Below are 18,253 nucleotides of genomic sequence, written 5' to 3' on the forward strand. Positions count from 1 at the left end.
TTAGAGGGCAATATCATACCGGTGCATCTGGACTGTTACACTGAGACACACATTGGATCATAAATATTCTAACCTACATAGTGACTACATCAATAGTTTGAAACATATGCTCCAATTGTCCTGATATAAATGGAACAGTCTCTATATTCTGGTTCCTGTCTTGGATAAACCACTCTCCTTATTTTCTCCCTTTGGGGCCTTTTGAGGAGATGAGTTAAAACAAAGTGCACATAACATTTTAATGTTCAGATTGTTCACCCTGCAGGTGCCATTCCACAGGCTTTGGCAACATCCCCAAGTTTCAAGAAGCTAAATTTCTGCATTTCTGCCAGACACCTCTTGACTCTAGGCAGTGATCCTCAAATATGGTGCCAGGCAGCGAAGGACAATGAATAACATTCAAGCATAACACAATTGGGTTAAACATCCTGCTCATGTGCTCTGCAAGCATTTGCTTGCAAAGTTGAATAGGAGAGTGGAGCTTAGTGCAGATAAACAAACTGAATTGCCCCCTCCCTTTCAGAGCAGGATGAGAGAGGGGAGCTTTAAAGCTCTATTTACCACTACTAGAGAATAGTACTCTTGGCCCAGAAAAAAACTGTGTGAATGGGAGACATAGATTCAGACCTTTTTGGTTATTTATTTATTATTATTATTGGTTAGCTCCCCCATGTGTTTGGATCAGGCCTCACAACTATATCAAACATTTATCGGGCGGGGGCGGCGGGGGGGTTGGTTTGGTTAGATACAACATAGTAACCCATCTGTGTGAGGCCAAGATACAGAAGATTTTTGTAGCCACTGTGAAATCATAGGTATAAATAAAATAAAAACCAAGCTCCTCAAAAGCATGCACTAGAGAACTGTATCCAAACATTCAAAATTCACACAATCCTTCTTGTTGTAAGCCTCTCCCTAGTATTCATTTCACGTCTCAGTATAATAATGTAGCATTTTGGGAAGAAGATACAACATAGTAACCCAGTGGAGGATGCCAAGATGGAGAAGATCTCCACAGCCACCATATACTTTCCTTTTGTACTCAGGTAGGTTGGGACAAAAGTCAGCCAGACGCAGCAAAACACCAACATGCTGAAGGTAATGAACTTGGCTTCGTTGAAAGTGTCTGGCAACTTCCTGGCCAAGAAAGCCACAATGAAGCTCAGGATGGCCAGAAATCCCAAGTAGCCCAAGGCAATGTAAAACATGAGGATGGAACCTTCATTGCATTCCATTATGATTTCTTCTGAAAGGGAGTGCAAGTCCAAATGTGGGAATGGAGGAGAGGTGCCAAGCCACAGAGCAGAAATGCCCAATTGTATAAAGGAACAGCTAAAGATGATGGTGTAGGTCAGTCTTTTCCCCACCCATTTCCTCACCCAGCTCCCTGGCTTAGTGGCCATGAAAGCGAGGACCACAATGATGGTTTTTGCCAATACACAGGAGAGGGCCACTGAGAAGGCAATGCCAAAAGCAGTTTGCCGAAGATGGCAGGTCATCTTCTGTGGTTGGCCAATAAACAGCAATGGACAAAGGAAGCAGAGCAGGAGGGAGATGAGGAGAGTGAAGGTGAGATTCCGGTTGTTAGCTTTGACTATGGGAGTGTTCCGGTGTTTAACAAACATTCTCAGTATCAGTGTTGTAACCAGACAGAGAGCAATGGAGGAAAAAGCAAGACTTGCACCCAAAATGTCTTTGTAAGATAGGTAGGTGACAACTTTGAGGACACATTTATCTTGGTCCATGTTTGGATAGTGATCTTCTGGACATTTGATGCAGAAATCCATGTCTGTCATAAATTAAAAAAGAAGATATTGTTTAAGAATATCTCAGAATGTGGACTAGTCTGACCTGAAGAGGGTTAAATTTCTTAACAGTGATGCCTTAATAATACTGGTCATGTCTATCAAACCTTTATCAGAGCTTCTCTTTTACCATACAGAACACTTACTATAGTCATTAGCATCTAACAATTAATGAAGTTAGCTCTTTTTAGGCCAGACAATTACTAGTTATTTCTCACATGCAATGGCAAAAGTATTGTGGAAGGGAGTCCTATCACTGTGAAGGAGCCACTTAGAGGTCTTCTGTACAAACAGGCTCAGATTCGTCTGCAAATTTCACTGTTAAGAAGAGATAGATAACACTGTAACTGCTTATAGCACTGTAAATAATGCTTTGAATTGCAGAGATTGCTCAGAAATGTAGTGAAATATGTGGTGTTCAAGGGATGTAGAACTATAGCCAAGCATTGTTTTCCATGTCAAACCAACCAACCACACACCAGCATTCTCTCCCCACATTCTAGAGTGTTGGACTTGGAGTGGGAAACATTATGAACTATATCAATAGCCATTCCCACATCGTGATATCTGAGAGGTAATGCTGAGTCCAGAAACACTTCAGGACATGAAACTTGTTATCACTGGATCAAAACCCCCTCAATCGTAAGAGTTCTTAATATAGTAAAAGACCTGTCAAGTATCATTATCTAGACCCATTTCAAATTAGCATTAGGGCAGGCTATGGGGTCAGCCTGATGATCTTCACCTGGGAACTGACAGTCAAGTGTAAATCTGTTGATATGTGTGACTCTGTTCATGAAGGGGTCAGGAGTGGTAGGCACTGCTTTGCAATGGTTCTGATCCTACTGTATCTCTTAGACAGATTCCAGATAGTGTCACTTGGAGATTGATGTTTCTCAATGTGGAATCTACTGCATGGGATCTGTCAGAACACCATTCTATCTCCAGTGCTTTTTAACATTTACATGAAACCACTGGAGAGATCATCAAGATATTTGATGATACCCAAATCCAAGTCTCTATGTTATTCATCAGGAAATGCCATAACTTCCTTAAATGCCTGTGTACAGGTGGTAATGGGCTAGATGAGGGACAATAAATTGAAGCTAAATGTAGACAAGACAGAGGTGCTTATTGTAAGGGGTTGTAATGCAGGAGACATGATAGAACTTCCTGTCCTAGATGGGTTTATACTCCCCCAGAAGGAACAAGTATGTAGTTTTGGAGTGCTTCTGGATGCAAACTTCTCTCTGGTTTCTCAGACTGAGACAACAACAAGGAATGCTTTTTATCATCTTCAGGTGATATAGCAACTGCATCCATTTGTGCAAGAGCATGACCTCAAAAACAGTAGTGCACATGCTAGTGACCTCTAGGGTTGACCTCTAGGTATGCTCTCTATCTTGGGCTCCCTCACCTTTGTGCGTAGTCTGGAAAATTCAGTTAATGTGAAATTTGGCAGTCAGGCTGGTCTCTGGAACAATTTGAAGAGACCACATCACCCTGATTTTAAAAATGCTACACTGGCTACCAATATGTTTCCAGATGAAATACAAAGTGCTAGTGATCATATAAGTCCTAGATGACTTTAGTCCCAGATACCCAAGAGTGTACATCTACTATTTAAACCCCACCAATTATTGAGGACATCTGGAGAGGTCCATCTACAGTTGCTGCCAGTTCAACTGGCAACCACTCAGTCAGGCTTTTTCAATAGCTCTTCCTGAACTCTGGAAAGGACTCCACACTGAGCTGTGGCATAATGAGGTTGGAAGAGGCCAGTGTTCAATAAATGAACAGGGCCCCCCTCAATTTAACAGTGCCACAACCCCCCCTTTTATTATATTTACATTTTATTTTTGTGGTAGGGGCCACCACCACAAAGCCTTTCCTCCTCCTGCCCCCAGCCCTCGCTGCTCCTTCTCAGAGGAGAAGGAGGAGGGCAGGATAGAGGAGAAGAGGAGGCGCAGCAGCGGCGAGTGTAGAACCAGGCTGCTGGGCAGCTCACCAGTTGCTCTGGCTGCCCACCTGCTCCTCTTGCTTCTGGCTGGGAGCCAGAAACAGGAAGAGTGGGTGGCCAGAGCAACCAGTGGGCCAGAAGAGAAGGCAGTACTGGAGGGTGGGACAAGTGGGTGGATGCTAGTGGTGGTGGTGAGCAGCAGGAGGTGACACCAGTCAGTGGGCTGGAGGGGGAGGGATACAATAGAGGGGATGGAGTGGCCTGTGTTCCTGGAACACATTGGAATAGCAGTAGCTGTAACCCTGCTGTTGAGATGTGGAGTATTTCAGCCTTTAAGAAGACCATAAAATGCACTTTTTATTTAAGGGTTTGACTGTACAGTATATAATTGCTTTTGTGAATGACCTTGATGTGGTAATACTTTGTAAACAAGCAATATCTCCTACCATTTTGACTTGAAATCTCCCCTTCTGGACATGGATAACAATCATAACAGCAAAATGGCTCCCCTTCCTTCTTTTTCCTTCTGAAACCCGGAAGGCAGTTCTCATTACACAAAGAAAGGGGCAACACCTATTGAGAAGAATAAGAGGAGTGAATGGTGGATAGAAAATGGACTTCTAGAATGTTGGTTTGATTTGCTGTTATATGAGGTAGATAGCAAGGAATATAATATTGTCATTATGATCACAGAGGGCTCTTTGTAGAGGACCTGAATTTGTTTTAGTTTACACCTGATTGCAGTGGATAACTGACATGTGACCCATGTAAATCTTTGAACTGGTTCTTTTTCAGTGGAATTACAAAGAAGAGGATTTTTAAAGCAATTTGAACAAACTTTAATGAACGGTTTGCATTATGAAGAATTCCATCCTTAGCAGAAATTTTAACAATGTATTATCTTACATGTATTAGTCATTACGTTTTTGTTTTGTTTTGTTTACCTCCCCCCCTTTTTTTCTTCTGCTATTTTTGATTATTCTACAGTATGTTGTCGTGTTTAACTTGGAAATAAAAGGGGGGAAATAGGTACAGGACCTCTCATGAGTTCATATCCTCCTTTGTAGTTTTTCCAGACTGCCATCTTTACTGCAGAGGAAAGTGGCTGAACTTAGCATGAGTTAGGACAAGAGTATATAAGCCACCTTTATGTGTATATAAGCCTAAATTATAATTTAAAAAATGAAATAAATCTGGGCCTTTCACATTACTGCTGCCGCCATCCTGGCTGCCTTCTCCTTCTCCACTTCTTCCTGCACATCCATGGCATACTCTGTCATTCCTAATAGGCTTTCCAAGGGTCTAAATTTGGATGAAACCAGCTGTGCAGTGGTTTGGTTCAGAACCAAAGCTTTGATGGACAAATTGGGTCACATGTCCTCCAAATCAAAATGGTTTCCAAAGCTTCTCACACACCTAGTAGGCATCCAAGCACAAGTTCAGTTTTAGCATTATATTTATGTTTAAATATACGGCTATCTATCTGTCTATTTCTCTAAAGCGTACCCATCATTTATCCCATGAGTGGCAGCTCTCGCAAGATTTCACGAGTGAGGGGAGGGGGAGAGGAAGGCGAGCAGCCAGTGAGAGGAAGCGGCAGCCAGGCTGGCCAGCAGGTGGGCAGGGAGGGGAAGCCCCAGTTTGTTCTCCCTGCCCGGCAGCCGCTTCCTCTCACTACCTGGCAGCTGGCCTGGTGGGGAGAACTGGGGCTGAAGGGGGGGGGGGAGAGAATGAACTGGGGGTGAAGGGGGGGGAGAACAAACTAGGGCTGTAGAATGAATTGGGGCTGAGAGGGGAGAATGACTGAAGGGAAGTGGGGAGAGTCAGGGAGAATTAGGGGCACAGATGCTCTGCACCAGATCCGCTAGTATTATATATAAACATAATATAATATTATAAAATATAAACTTTATATTATATATTTGAAATATAAAACTATATTTTAAGTGCATGCCTTTCAGATTTTCTGTCTCACCTGCCAAAAGAGAGCCAGTAAGTCATCTATATTATAGTTACAGAAGAGAAACAAATTGTTCTAGTAAGAACTAATCTGCCTACGTTCCTTTCCCTATCCCTGGACTAAATTTGGTCCAAATCGGTTCAGCAGTTCACAAGTTAGCTCACTTATGTCATGGTCTGGCCGACTGCCAGGGAAGATCACGGGACAAAATGGAGCTGCTGCAACAGGATATGGCTCGGAAAGTTCGTCTTGACCAGACTTGGCTGCACGCTGTTGACACGGAAGTTGACAAATGTTGTTTTCCAGCAGTGAGTAGAAAGCTGGTGATGTAATTTATAGTGCAAGCTGAGAGCTCCCAGCTGGCAGGAATTCAAGGCTTATCAGCCCTCTGCAAGAGGCGTTTGCTCCTCCTAATAGTCTCTAATTGAGTCCTGTGTCTCATAAGACGCTGCTGTTGTGGAGTCAGTGGAGGTTGATTGCAGAGCTCCTCTTCGGATTGGTCCTTCACGATTTCTGCTGTCTCAGGTTGTTGTGCCTGCTCTGAATCATTAGCTGGATCTACCACAGCCGTTTCGTGAACACTGACAGCCAGGCTCTGCCCCTCAGACTCTCCTGCATCGGTTGGAAAGTTGACAGCATCCCCTTCCTCTTCGCTGTCTGAGATAGAGGGCGTGACAACTTATGCCTCAAATGTTCATGCATCTGCCATCTTGAATTGGGGTGGATGACATCATCACAAACTAAGTGTTTGAGGTGTCCCTTATGTGTCCCTAGAACTGTACCAAATTGGTCCAAATTGGTTCCCACTTGTACCTTGGGTTTTCATTTGCCCACCACCTTGAATTGGGGTGGATGACATCATTACAAACTACACTATTGAGATGTTTCTATGTGTCCCTACAGCTGTAGCAAATTTGGTTCCTATCGGTTAGGCAGTCCACAAGTTAGTCCACTTGTGCCCCAAATGTTAACACATCTGCCATCTTGAATCAAGGTGGATGACATCATCACAAGCTACACCACTGAAGTGTTCCCTACAACTGTACACAATTTGGATCATATTGGTCCAGGCATTGCCAAGTTAATGGGTGTGGGGGATAGACACATGGACAGACACATGGATAGAATGCCAGGTGATCTCATGTGCCCACTGGAAAGTAGGCTGAAAAGAGGGCCAGCTCTATTAATCAATGTCTAGTGCAACTCAGAATCCTAAATCAACCAAAATGCAACTTGATGCATATACAGTCTTATGAAGGATGAAAGCAGGGAAATTCAGATGAAGAAAAACACCTTGGACCTCCTGAAATATTTCCTGCTCTTTACAGAGGCTTACATGAAACAAAAATGACTGTTAATCTTACTTGATATGACTAATGACTAAAAAGCCAGGAAATGAACCTGAAGGCACTAAAAACCAAACCAAACCCCAATTCTATCATGAGACCAAGGTTCTGTAGTTGTAACTCACCTGGTTAAAACTTCTATGCCAGAAGATTTTGTCATCTTTAATGGTAAAGTCTTTGCCAGCAGGAGCCTGAGGATTCAGCCTCCCAACCTTTAGTCTAGCAAAGGAATTATTTGGAAAAGTAACCAGGTTGGTAATATCAAACCCAGTTGTTAATTCTCCATTTTCGTCAAAAGAGACTGTGTCTCCAGCACTGTTGTTGAATGAGATGCTCCTTAAAAAGGGGTGGAGCTATATTGAGGATAGACAAAAGGACCAGATTAGGACTTTGTAAGCTTCTTCACACTGAGAACAGCAAATTCTTCTTGATGGATATGGGTTTTTTGTCACAGAATGGTTAAAAAAAAGTACAAAATACCTTACTAATGCTGAAGCTCACACACCAAATCAGATTTAAGGAGGACAGAAAGTTCATTTAGTCATTAAGCCTCTTCACATGAGCACTGACACCTGGATTATCTTCCTCTATGCCAGGGCTGCATGCTTTTGTGAATCAGGGGAAACCCCCAAGCACTGGTAGTCTGGGTACCTGATCTGGGTAACCCTACTTCTAACCTTTGCTCTTAACCCAGGTTAGTGCAGAGCAGGGCCCTCGGTACCTAGGTTTGCCCACTTTACCTGAATTTTGCAGGTCCCGGAAGGTGGCCATCATGTTTGTTAGAGAGTGCTGTGGCTGGGGGTGGGGGTGGGGATGTGATCTGTTAATGTGCTGCTCTGTATAGACCACTCTATGATCACATGCTTAAAATGGGGTTTGCCTTGCCTCCCCCCCCTCGTGGCCAATCAGAGGGCAGATGATGATGTCAGGAGGTTTTCCCTTCACCTGGCAGCTTCCCTTGTGCTTGGAGGCTCCTTTAAAATATAACTCCTGGCTACAGCAAGGGAATACATGGCTGCACAGCTTGTCTGGGAGTGGGGCTTGCAGAGCTGACTGGAGGCTCTGCTGCTTGTCTGCCTTACAAGGGTAAGAACCTTTCCCAACCCCAAATGACTCCACTTCTGGTCATAAGAGCCCATTATGTTGAACATGCATGCAGGTGCCTATATCATGGATTTGTGTGATTAACTTTATTCATTATAAAACTGAAGCTGGGCACAAGCTCTTTCAAATGGAATGTACAGATAAGAAGTGTACTATTGTTGCTTTGCCAAACATAATGCTTGAATAACTGTATGGATGTAATTTGGATGTAACATGAAACTGGAGTTAAACAGGCAGAGGTTGGAACTCCATTACATCTGAATGCACACAACTACAGTTTTGAGCCCAAAGCAACCTGTGGTTTGCCTCACCAAACTCCAATTTGAACCTTCAGTATGCAGTAAGGTTTGCCACCAAAATCTGAGGTTTGGCTGCTGTAGCGTTACGTCTGAATGCAGGTGCCACCACAACTGTGCAATAATAGAGAGGGCAGCCCAGACCTGCCCAGGGATGCGGTAGCTCTATGCACACCATGGCTCTCAATGGCTGCCTCTCAGCCAAAGCACCATGCCCCTGCCATTCTCCTTACTCTTCCTCATTCTGCCTGGCAACAGTGATACATCTGGAGAATTTAAAGGGACATTACCCTTTCAAGTATTCCCAGCTTTCTGCTGCTGTCAAGCGGGACTATGTGCCCCTCCCAATGTGTGTGTGGGAAAGATGGGGGCAGTGAAAAGGGGAGAGGCAGTCTCACCCGCAGCTGCAAATCTCTCGCTATCCCAGCTATAGAGGAGGCTGTCTGCCCAGAAGCACGGGTGCGCATAACACATCATAGCACAGCAGCACAGCACCCCCTCTCTTGGATCACCATGCTCGACAGAAATTCCTGTGTGCTTGTGTCCCTAACACAATGATGCCCCTCGTAGGGTAACCCGTGCCATTTTCTTGTGCACCTCCAACATAGGCAGCCTGGCATAGGAAAAGAGAAACACCAGTTCCCATTGTCAGGATCCCAGGCAGATGTAAGGTGGCACAAGTGGGGTGCTAATGCTCCATCAGCAAGGGCACTCAACAGATGGTGAAGCAAATACTTTGCTGCTGTCAAAAACTGGGGACATAGGAGGCCAATACTGTGCTCTCCCAGAAGCATCTAGGAATTAGTTCTCTGCTGTCAAAGTGCCACCATGCCAATGTGAGGCTGAATTCCTGTGGGCTGCCATTGTGGATGCATTGCACAAAAATAACACTTGGACCTATTCACAGAGCTACCTGAGAGAAGAAAGACTGTGGGGTGCAAGTGGATTTTTAAAATTAAGCAAAATGCAGAAGGAGATGTCCAGTGTTACAAAGCGAGACTGTTGACAAAGGGATTCTTGCAAATCTATGGGGAAGATTATGATGAAACATTTACTCCTGTTGTAAAACACACCTCAGTAAGGACACTCCTAAGCACAGTGGCAGCACAGAAAATGCAAGTGGATCACATAGACGTGAAAACTGCATTTCTTCCATATCAAAGAAGATATGGAACAGCCTCCAGGATTTGTAGAACCTGGTAAAGAAAAACTTGTATGTAAACTGCAGAAAAGTATCTATGGACTAAGCAGGCTGCAAGAGCCTGGAACATCAAATTAAACCAGTTGCTAGTCAATGAGAGATTTACCCAAGGAATGGCTGATCCTTGCCTGTACTCGAGGCTCAAAGACAACAGATGGACCTATATACTTAATAAAGCATCTAAACAGTGAAATTATTATTATTGTTGTTGTTGTTGTTGTTAAATTTATATACCGCCTTTCATTAAAGCAATCCCAAGGCAGTTTACAGCAAAAATTTTTTTAACACAAGATGGTAAAAAAGACACAATTAAAATATTAAGTGGGGAAAAAAATTAAACAAATCTGATTTAAAAATTTAAAACAAAAAGCATAAAAGCAATAAAGATTATAAAGAGCAGCAGCAGAGAATAAAATAAATGCCTGGGCAAAAAGCCAAGATTTTACATTTTTTTCTAAAAGCTGTGATGGAAACTGAGGAGCGAATAGCCACCGGGAGAGCATTCCAGAGTCTGGGGGCAGCAACAGAGAAGGCCCTGTCCCATGTGCACGACAACCGAGCCTTTCCCATTGTCGGCACCCGGAGCAGAGCCCCCTCAGATGATCTTGCCAAGCGGGCAGCAACCCTTGGGAGCAAGCGGTCCCTCAGGTATCCCGGGCCCAAACCGTTTAGGGCTTTAAAGGTCAAAACCAGCACCTTGAATTGGACCCGGAAACAAACTGGTAGCCAGTGCAGCTCTTTCAAAATGGGTGTGATGTGCTCCCACCGGGCAGCTCCGTATAAAACCCTAGGTGCCGCATTTTGCACTAGCTGCAGTTTCCGGATGTTCTTCAGGGGCAGCCCCATGTAGAGTGTGTTACAGTAGTAATCCAGCCTTGACGTGACTAAGGCATGGGTAACTGTGGCCAGATCTGCCTTCTCAAGAAAGGGACGCAGCTGGTGCACTAGCCGAAGTAAATGAACTTCGGCCTATTTCATGCTATCTTGGGGTACACACACAGAGAGAGAAGGATGGAAGCTATTTGCTTAACCAAAAACAGAAAATAAATGATTTACTAGAGTATTTGGGACTTACAGAGGCCAAAGAAACAACTACACCTATGGAAACAGGTTACCTAAAACAGAAGGAGTAGAGTGAACATCTGCCAGACAACAGTGACTACAGGACAGGAATTGGAAAACTTTTATATGTAGCTATGATAACAAGACCGGATATAGCTGCAACTGTGGGAATCTTGAGTAGGAAAGTAGGCACACCCAGCAAAGATGACTGGACTGCAGTAAAGAGACTAGGCAGGTACTTAAAAGGGACAATCCATCTAAAACTAGTTGCTTGCTTGTAGTGGACCCAAATTAGTAGGCTATATGGATGCAGACTGGGCTGAGGATCAAATAGACCGGAAGTCAACCAGTGTCATGTATTCTTTTATGGTGGTGGAGCAGTCAGTTGGTGTAGCCACAAGCAATCAATAGTTGCTCTCTCATCTACTGAGGCAGAATTTGTATCTGCCACTCAAGCTGGTCAAGAGGTGGCGTGGCTGCACAAGCTAATGTTGGATTTTAACATAGATGAACCAAAACCCACTGAGATGTTCAAGGATAATCAAAGCTGCATCCAGATCTCATAAATGGAGAAAATTAAATTTAGAAAAAAAGACATTGAAACAAAATATCATTATATGCAGGATGCACAAGAAAAAAGGACCTGTAAAATTGATGTATTGTACAAGTGAAAAAATGGTAGCAAATGTGCTAACTAAGCTGTTGCCCAGGGATCGTTTCAAAACCTTGAGAGAAAAATTGGGACTTATAGACAGCAGCACGAGCCAATGAGAAGGAGTGTTGGGGCTAGGACCCTGGAAGCATTAGCTCTCAGCTGCAATGTCTCATAGTGACCACTGGGTTTTTTTTAGAGTCATGGATAAATTTGCTGGACTCCTCCCCACTTTGTTCTTCCAGTGTTAGTCTCCACTTTATCTCTCCAGACATGGCTGTTTGTTTTGGTCTCTCTCTTCAGGCATGAGCTACAGTTGAAATAAGCGGCAGATTCTTTCATATTTGTTCTGTAAACTAAATAAATAAATAAATCCTTGTAGTTCTTCAATACTAAAGAACTGTCTCAAGACCTCTTGCTTTGCTGCTTTCTCACCAAACTGGTTTTTCTTTGCTATATGGAGACTGAACTGCCATTCTTCCCCTATACCTCCTGGTGGAAATGATCCTAGAGGACATGATCTGCATGGTTGACCCGCAGGAGGTGATGCTGGGGATCCAGGAGAAGGGGTTCCCAGGTGTCCTCGGCTTTATAGATGGCACACATATGGAGATTTTAGAGCCCACCCCTGATGCCACAATGAGTACTTTGGGCAGAAGCTCTACTACACCATGACCCTGTAAGGTGTGGGGGACTTGACGGGTCATTTCATGGATGTCTACCCTGGGATGTCAGGCTGAAGCCACGACACCCCCATTCTCTGGACCTCCCCACTCGCCTTGAAGTTGCATGCAGGACCTGAGTGAATATTACACTTGTACGTAGGTGATGGGTGAAGGCAGTAAAATTTGGGGATCAGAGATACAGCCTCCAGGAGTGGATGGTCACTCCCTATCGTGTACCCAGAGGTGCCTTGGAGAGGAACTTCAACTTCAGGAATAGCAGCATGAGGATTGTCGTGGAGCAGGTGTTCGGGAGGCTGAAGGTGGTGCACCACCCTCTATATTTTGTTTGATGTCTAGGAGGAGCTAGTGCCCAAGGTGATTGTGGCCTGCTGCATCATGCCAAGCATCTATGAGTCCAGGGGGGATGTCCTGATGGAGAAGCCTGTGGACCCACCTGCACATCCAGAGGCAAAGGGGCAGCTGGTGGAGACAGGGATACTGTGCTGGTGGGCCCCATGGCCCTGAGGGTCACTGGCAACAGCAGGGAGGCACAGGTGGTGAGAGCTGCCTTTGCAAGACACGCATGGGAGCATCTTCTCCAGGCCCACAGCCAAGGTGGGCAAGTGTGTGGTGTTGGGAGGGCGTGCTGCCCTTTAAACTGGTGATGTTAGTACAGAGTCATTAGCCACACCTGCAGAAACTGCAGGATCAGAGATGGGAAACACCTGTCCCCGCTGCACTAATGGAAAGGCTGCCAGTCTATTGCTGTCAAATAAAGTGAAAGCAGTCAAATAAACCTGTGGGGTTTTTTTCAAAATGTAAGTGCAAATTTCCCCCTTTACACCGGGCCAGTTTGGTTTGGGTGCTTGGATGGAGCAGGGAAGGACATGGGATCCCCACCCCACGATTTACCGTGTACAGCACAGACTGTCCTGGGGGTACATGGTGTGCACATGGCTCTCCTGTATTCAAGCTAGTGAGGTGTCAATACTTGAGTCCTTGGGTTCAGAGAGCGGAGGGAGCAAAGTGGGAGGGTAAGTCAAGTTTTTTTGTAACCATGGAGGGAGGAATGGCAAGCAGGCCTCCCCTGGCCACCCATCCCAATGCTGTCCATATCCAATAAAATACCCAGGGGTATCAAAGAATAAAGCACCCCCACCCAGACGAGTGCCCCTCAACACACACCCAAGTGGCTGTGCCTCTCTGCTGTCAAGTAATCAGAAAATGATTCAATGTTCAGTGGCAGTTTTATTGAGAGAACATAACTGGTAGTACAGTGAGGAAGGGGTTTAACTGTCATTGGTCTGGCAAAGCTGGAGAGAGCCGAGTGCTATCAACATGTCCTCTCGGGGATCATGGCCAATGCCAAACACCCAGATGCCTTTATGACGCCCTGCCCTCAGTCTGGCGACATGAGCGGTGCAGGGTTGCCTGGGATATGGCCTTGGCAGCTGAGGAGTAGGAAGGGGCCACCCTGACTTGAAACAGGAGGCTGCTGAACCATATTTGGATGACAGTGAGGCAAGTCTCACGATCAGTGAGACTCACCTGCATGGGGTTTGCAGGAAAAGCGGGCTTAGCCCACTCTCCCCACAGACGATCGAGGCAGCAGCCCTGGGTGGCTGGATCAGCCACGCACACGACTGCTGGCTTTGTCATGGAGCTGGTGGGGATTGGGGGCTGCACGTCCCCCGGAAGTTCCAGGATGACCCGTGTGAGCGCGGGGGGCATTCTGGAGAGAACCCCAGGACCGGGAGGCTTGTTTAAGCATCCCAGCGGGAGTCTCCTCATGGGTTGCCGTGGTGCAGAGCCACACCGTGGCAATACACAATCAAATAGACGGGGTTAGAGGAGCCCTCACTCCGCTAACCTTGTCTAAGGGGAGGGGGAATTAGGAGGGTTTGCTGCCAGGAGCCACACGGTTCCCGTGGCAGCAGACGATTGGACAAAAGCGAGCTAGGCTCCCTTAGCCCACTTTTGCCCGATCGTGAGAATCTCCTCAATGTGATTCAAGTCAACTCCGGGTTTCACAGTACGTGTGAATTTGGCCAGTATGTCAGTGTATAGATCATATGGAGCATAATGAGGTCATCCTCACTATCAAAAACTGTGCACTACCTGGGTTTGGGAGCAGTATGTGCTACCAATTTTCAATGGTGTGGATGCAAGGTAAGAGGAAAACCTGGGTAGGAGTGATTGTGTGCAGACAAGGTAGGAGGAAAAAGCTACCTAGGTTTTCCTCCTACCTTGCTTCCACTCAATCACTTCTCTGCATGTTTTCCTCCTACCTTGCTTCCAAACAACTGAAAACTGGCAGTACGCACAGCTCCCAAACCTGGGTAGAACACAGTTTTTGAATGTGTGAATGACCGCATTGTATGAATAAGGAAGACGGAATGTGTGTGTGTGTGTGTGTGTGTGTAGATCTGAATTTTTAAAAAATCTTAATTGTGGAATATGTTATTTTGGACAAAATGGCTAAATACTGTCCTACTCAAGGACAGTCAATGGACTTCATGACTGATGAGGAACTTGAACTAGTGGCAGTTTATGAAGAAATGAACTGATATCAGCTAACTATGAGCTCAGCACAACTATTGAACACTGGAAGGGAAAAGTCAGGTTTTGAAATTGGACTCTCTTGTCATGGTAGATTGTATATGTTTCAATGTGGCCTGTATGGTTAGCCCATTATGTCTTCACAACCATCCTCTGAGGTAGCTGACACTGAAAAAAGTGTCTCACTCAAGACTAGTTAGTGGGCCTCTTCGCTGAGGAGGGGGTTTATCTGAGCTCCTTTAGGTCCAAGTCTAATACTCACACAATATTGGCTTTGAAAAGATGAGCCAGAGAAGATGAGGGCTGCAATGCTTTACTGAGATTTGTTGATGGGAGGCAATACCCTGCAAATTCCTGAAACAGAACATTTATATGCTGATATATCTTTCTGGTATGAACAACAATTGAAATCAACAAAAGTGTAAGGTAATCGTAGCATATTCTGCTCAGGCTGTTTATGACAGCATTGCCTGAATCTGGGGGAAAATTACCTGCCATGAGTGCAGCCTCCCTTCATTTGGCATGACCCTGTGCATGGCTCTGGATGCATCCATGGCATGTAAAGCATGTGCCACAGCATAGGCAGCATTGTAGATACTATAGCTGTGGCTAGTCATGCTCATTTCAAATAGGGGCCCAGGAAGACTCTCCAGCTTCTCCTCCAAAGTGCACATTTTTTCACCTGTTGTACCTGCATCAGAATTTGGAAATGAACACTCAAATGCTTGCTGCCAGAAGTGCTGGATGAAACCGTCTCCTTGTGTCACTGATGGATTCCTGTTTTGGAGAAAATATCGGAATCCTAATATCTCTTTGGTTTGAACTGGGAAAGCAAAGGTCCCATAGAAGACTTGTATATCTAATCCCTTTTGATAAGTCACAGATGAGAAATCCCACTGGGCTGCCACAATCCACACCTTTCCAAGAGTCTTTGTGGATGATTCCACTTCTCCTGTATATAGTACCCATCTCAGTGATAGCATGCATTGAGGATCTCCATGGACAACTATTGCATTGGCTTTGCTAGGAATCAGAACTATGTATACTTCATACCACTTTTCTATCATGCTAGTGTAGTCAATTATATTACTCGACTGAAAGATTCTTTGTGCAAAGGCAACACAGATGCTATTCTGGGAAATAATTGAAATTAACATCTGCAAAAAGGTTTCCCCATTGTCATCCTCCAGAGCAGCAAGCCCGACCCACGTCCATCTGAAATGCTGCAGTAGGCTGGCAATCCCCTTATATTGATGGGTTTCATTTGGGATCATCCAGTAGAGGGAAGAGAATTCTCTTTTTTCATTCAGCATTGATATAAATGAACCATAAGTCAGCTAGAAGTCAAGATATGAACACATTAGAAACAACAAGTGGGAACCTGCAACAAAACACAGTATGATTTGTATTGTTCCTCCTTCTCTTTGTTTGCTCTGGCCCTTCATTCAGCTCCCATTCCAAGGCTGTTCAGTCCTTCTGCCTGTTTTCTGGCCACAGTCTCACCCAAACTCATATCCTTTCCCTCTCTCAGAATTTAGGTCTATGGTTGTGAACACGCCTGCCTGGCAGCTCACTTTCCAGAAGTGAGGAAACTGTTTTGTTGTTTTATCCTGGGCTTCAACAATAGATAAAACCTTTCTATTTATGTCCACTATGCATCAACTTCTCTTTTTAAACTACAAAGCCATTAAAGAAGAAAAACCATGGTAGTACATCAGAGTGTGGAAACCCCTCCTGCAGAGCATCTTACCTGTGGAATCTTGTAGATACCTAAGATGGTAGACATATAAAAGGAGGTTTGAGAGCTAAGTCCACCAATGATCGATATCAGATTGCTTTGGATGCCACAACTGTAGTTGGGAATAAATCTATGCCGTGTGGAGAGCATTCTCAGAGTGCTCTCATGGGTAGTTCTTGCATTATCGAAGCTATCATAGATATGGAAGCCCAAAGTGATATTGGGTAAGATCTTGGGATGTTGATTGATTTCCTTTACAGCAAACTCCAAGGCCAGGGCATGTTGGTAATTCTTTAGCACAGCACTGCAAGAAGAGCTACAGGTTAAGAACATAATTGCCTGCCTGGATCAAGCCTAAGAGCCATATCTATCTATCTATCTATCTATCTATCTATCTATCTATCTATCTATCTATCTATCTATCTGTGTAAACCGCACTGAGCCATTTTTGAAAGGGCGGTAAAGAAATAGAATAAATAAATAAATAAACAAATAATAAAGAGGCATCACAGCTTATATGGTTAAATACATTCACTTTAATTTAAAAGCAAAATATATACATGCCAGCACCAAGGAAGGCACCTGTGAATGGAAAGTGAAGGAGGTGAAGTTATAAATATGGACAGTTAAGATACACAGCCTGCCAAATTATTAATCACTCTCTGTTCCCACACCTTTAATTGCAGTTTGGTCAGGAGACACCATCACAGGATAGTGCTCTTGTGAAAGGCAAGCTCTACCTGGTGAGTTCTTTAGATTAAGCAGACCAGACTGTTTTTTCATTCATTTGCCTGGGAAATCTATTACAGACAGTAAAATTGTGAGTATATAAGAAGAAAGTAAATGTTATCGTATTAACCTGAATAGAAGATGATCCTGAATTTAAGACACTTCCCCTTAAAAGTAGAGATTAAATACAGGTTATACCTGTATTTATCCAAAAGGAACAACACTCTGTATTTCAGATGATCACCACCCTCCTGCAATTTCTAACATCAAATAACTCGGGAAATCTTTTAGTCTTGTCTTCAGGCAATAGTCTTGTACATTCAGTTTTATGACCCATAATGGTGATAAATACATTTGTGTATCATTCTAATTAAATAAGAAATGGAATTAAAGGGTCAGAGAAGGGTCACTAACTTTTCAGTGTTGGGCTTTACCATTAGTATGTTGGAAAAATGGGCAGAAACAATACATCAAAGAAGGATATCATACACAAGGCAAGGTAAAATACCCTTTTAAAGGAGCAAAAGTGCCTTATGGCACTTTATTTTCACATTATAAAGGAAGCTATCACATGTGTTAACTGATATTGTCTATTCCCATAAGATGCAATTTGCTGAATCAGACCAAAGATGTCCATGGAAGCTAACAAGCAGGGTATGGAAGTGGGGACCACTTCCACCTGCAGCACTTCAAGATTTGCCATTGCGCCCTATGAGGCAAGGTGACTGCATGCATACATAGGATTTTCAGTCAGCTCCACAGTGGGGTGCTCTCGGAAGGAAACTGTGTCAGCCACAGAGTACACCTGAGACGTTATTCCACCAATGATGATGTCTCCTTGCTGATAAGAGTTGTGAAGAAAAGGACGATAGGTATCCATGGTGCACTTTCTGGAAACTGCCATACACATAGCGTGAGGCCATAGTATATGCCTTGCACAGATCAAGAGACACCACCACCACCCTTCTTGTATGGCAGAACTTCCCATTTCCATTTCCAGTATTGATCTGAACATCTGCCTAGTTACCACATCCTTCCCTGGATAATAACAGAGCAGTCTGAAGCCTGTCCAATGAGGAGAAACTCTGAGATCAGATGACTAGAATGCAGCCTAGCTTTTCTAGATCTGAGAAGCCCAAGAGTCCTTTATAGGCCTTTCACAGATGGCATAAGGGG

At 44.3% G+C, this 18,253-nt stretch overlaps 1 protein-coding gene across 1 annotated transcript; it reads right to left on the reverse strand.

Moving 5' to 3' along the window:
• Positions 1-884: 884 nt before the first annotated feature.
• LOC128331051 (vomeronasal type-2 receptor 26-like) lies at positions 885-17,957 on the reverse strand. The gene is made up of 6 exons (XM_053264414.1): positions 17,815-17,957; positions 16,361-16,652; positions 15,102-15,947; positions 7,197-7,424; positions 4,212-4,338; positions 885-1,789 (listed from the first exon to the last, which is right to left on the reverse strand). Exons 1-6 carry the CDS (start codon positions 17,955-17,957, stop codon positions 885-887), a joined length of 2,541 nt encoding a protein of 846 aa, XP_053120389.1.
• Positions 17,958-18,253: the final 296 nt, after the last annotated feature.

This window comes from Hemicordylus capensis, chromosome 6 (genome assembly GCF_027244095.1).
Source record: "Hemicordylus capensis ecotype Gifberg chromosome 6, rHemCap1.1.pri, whole genome shotgun sequence".
NCBI lineage: Eukaryota > Metazoa > Chordata > Lepidosauria > Squamata > Cordylidae > Hemicordylus > Hemicordylus capensis.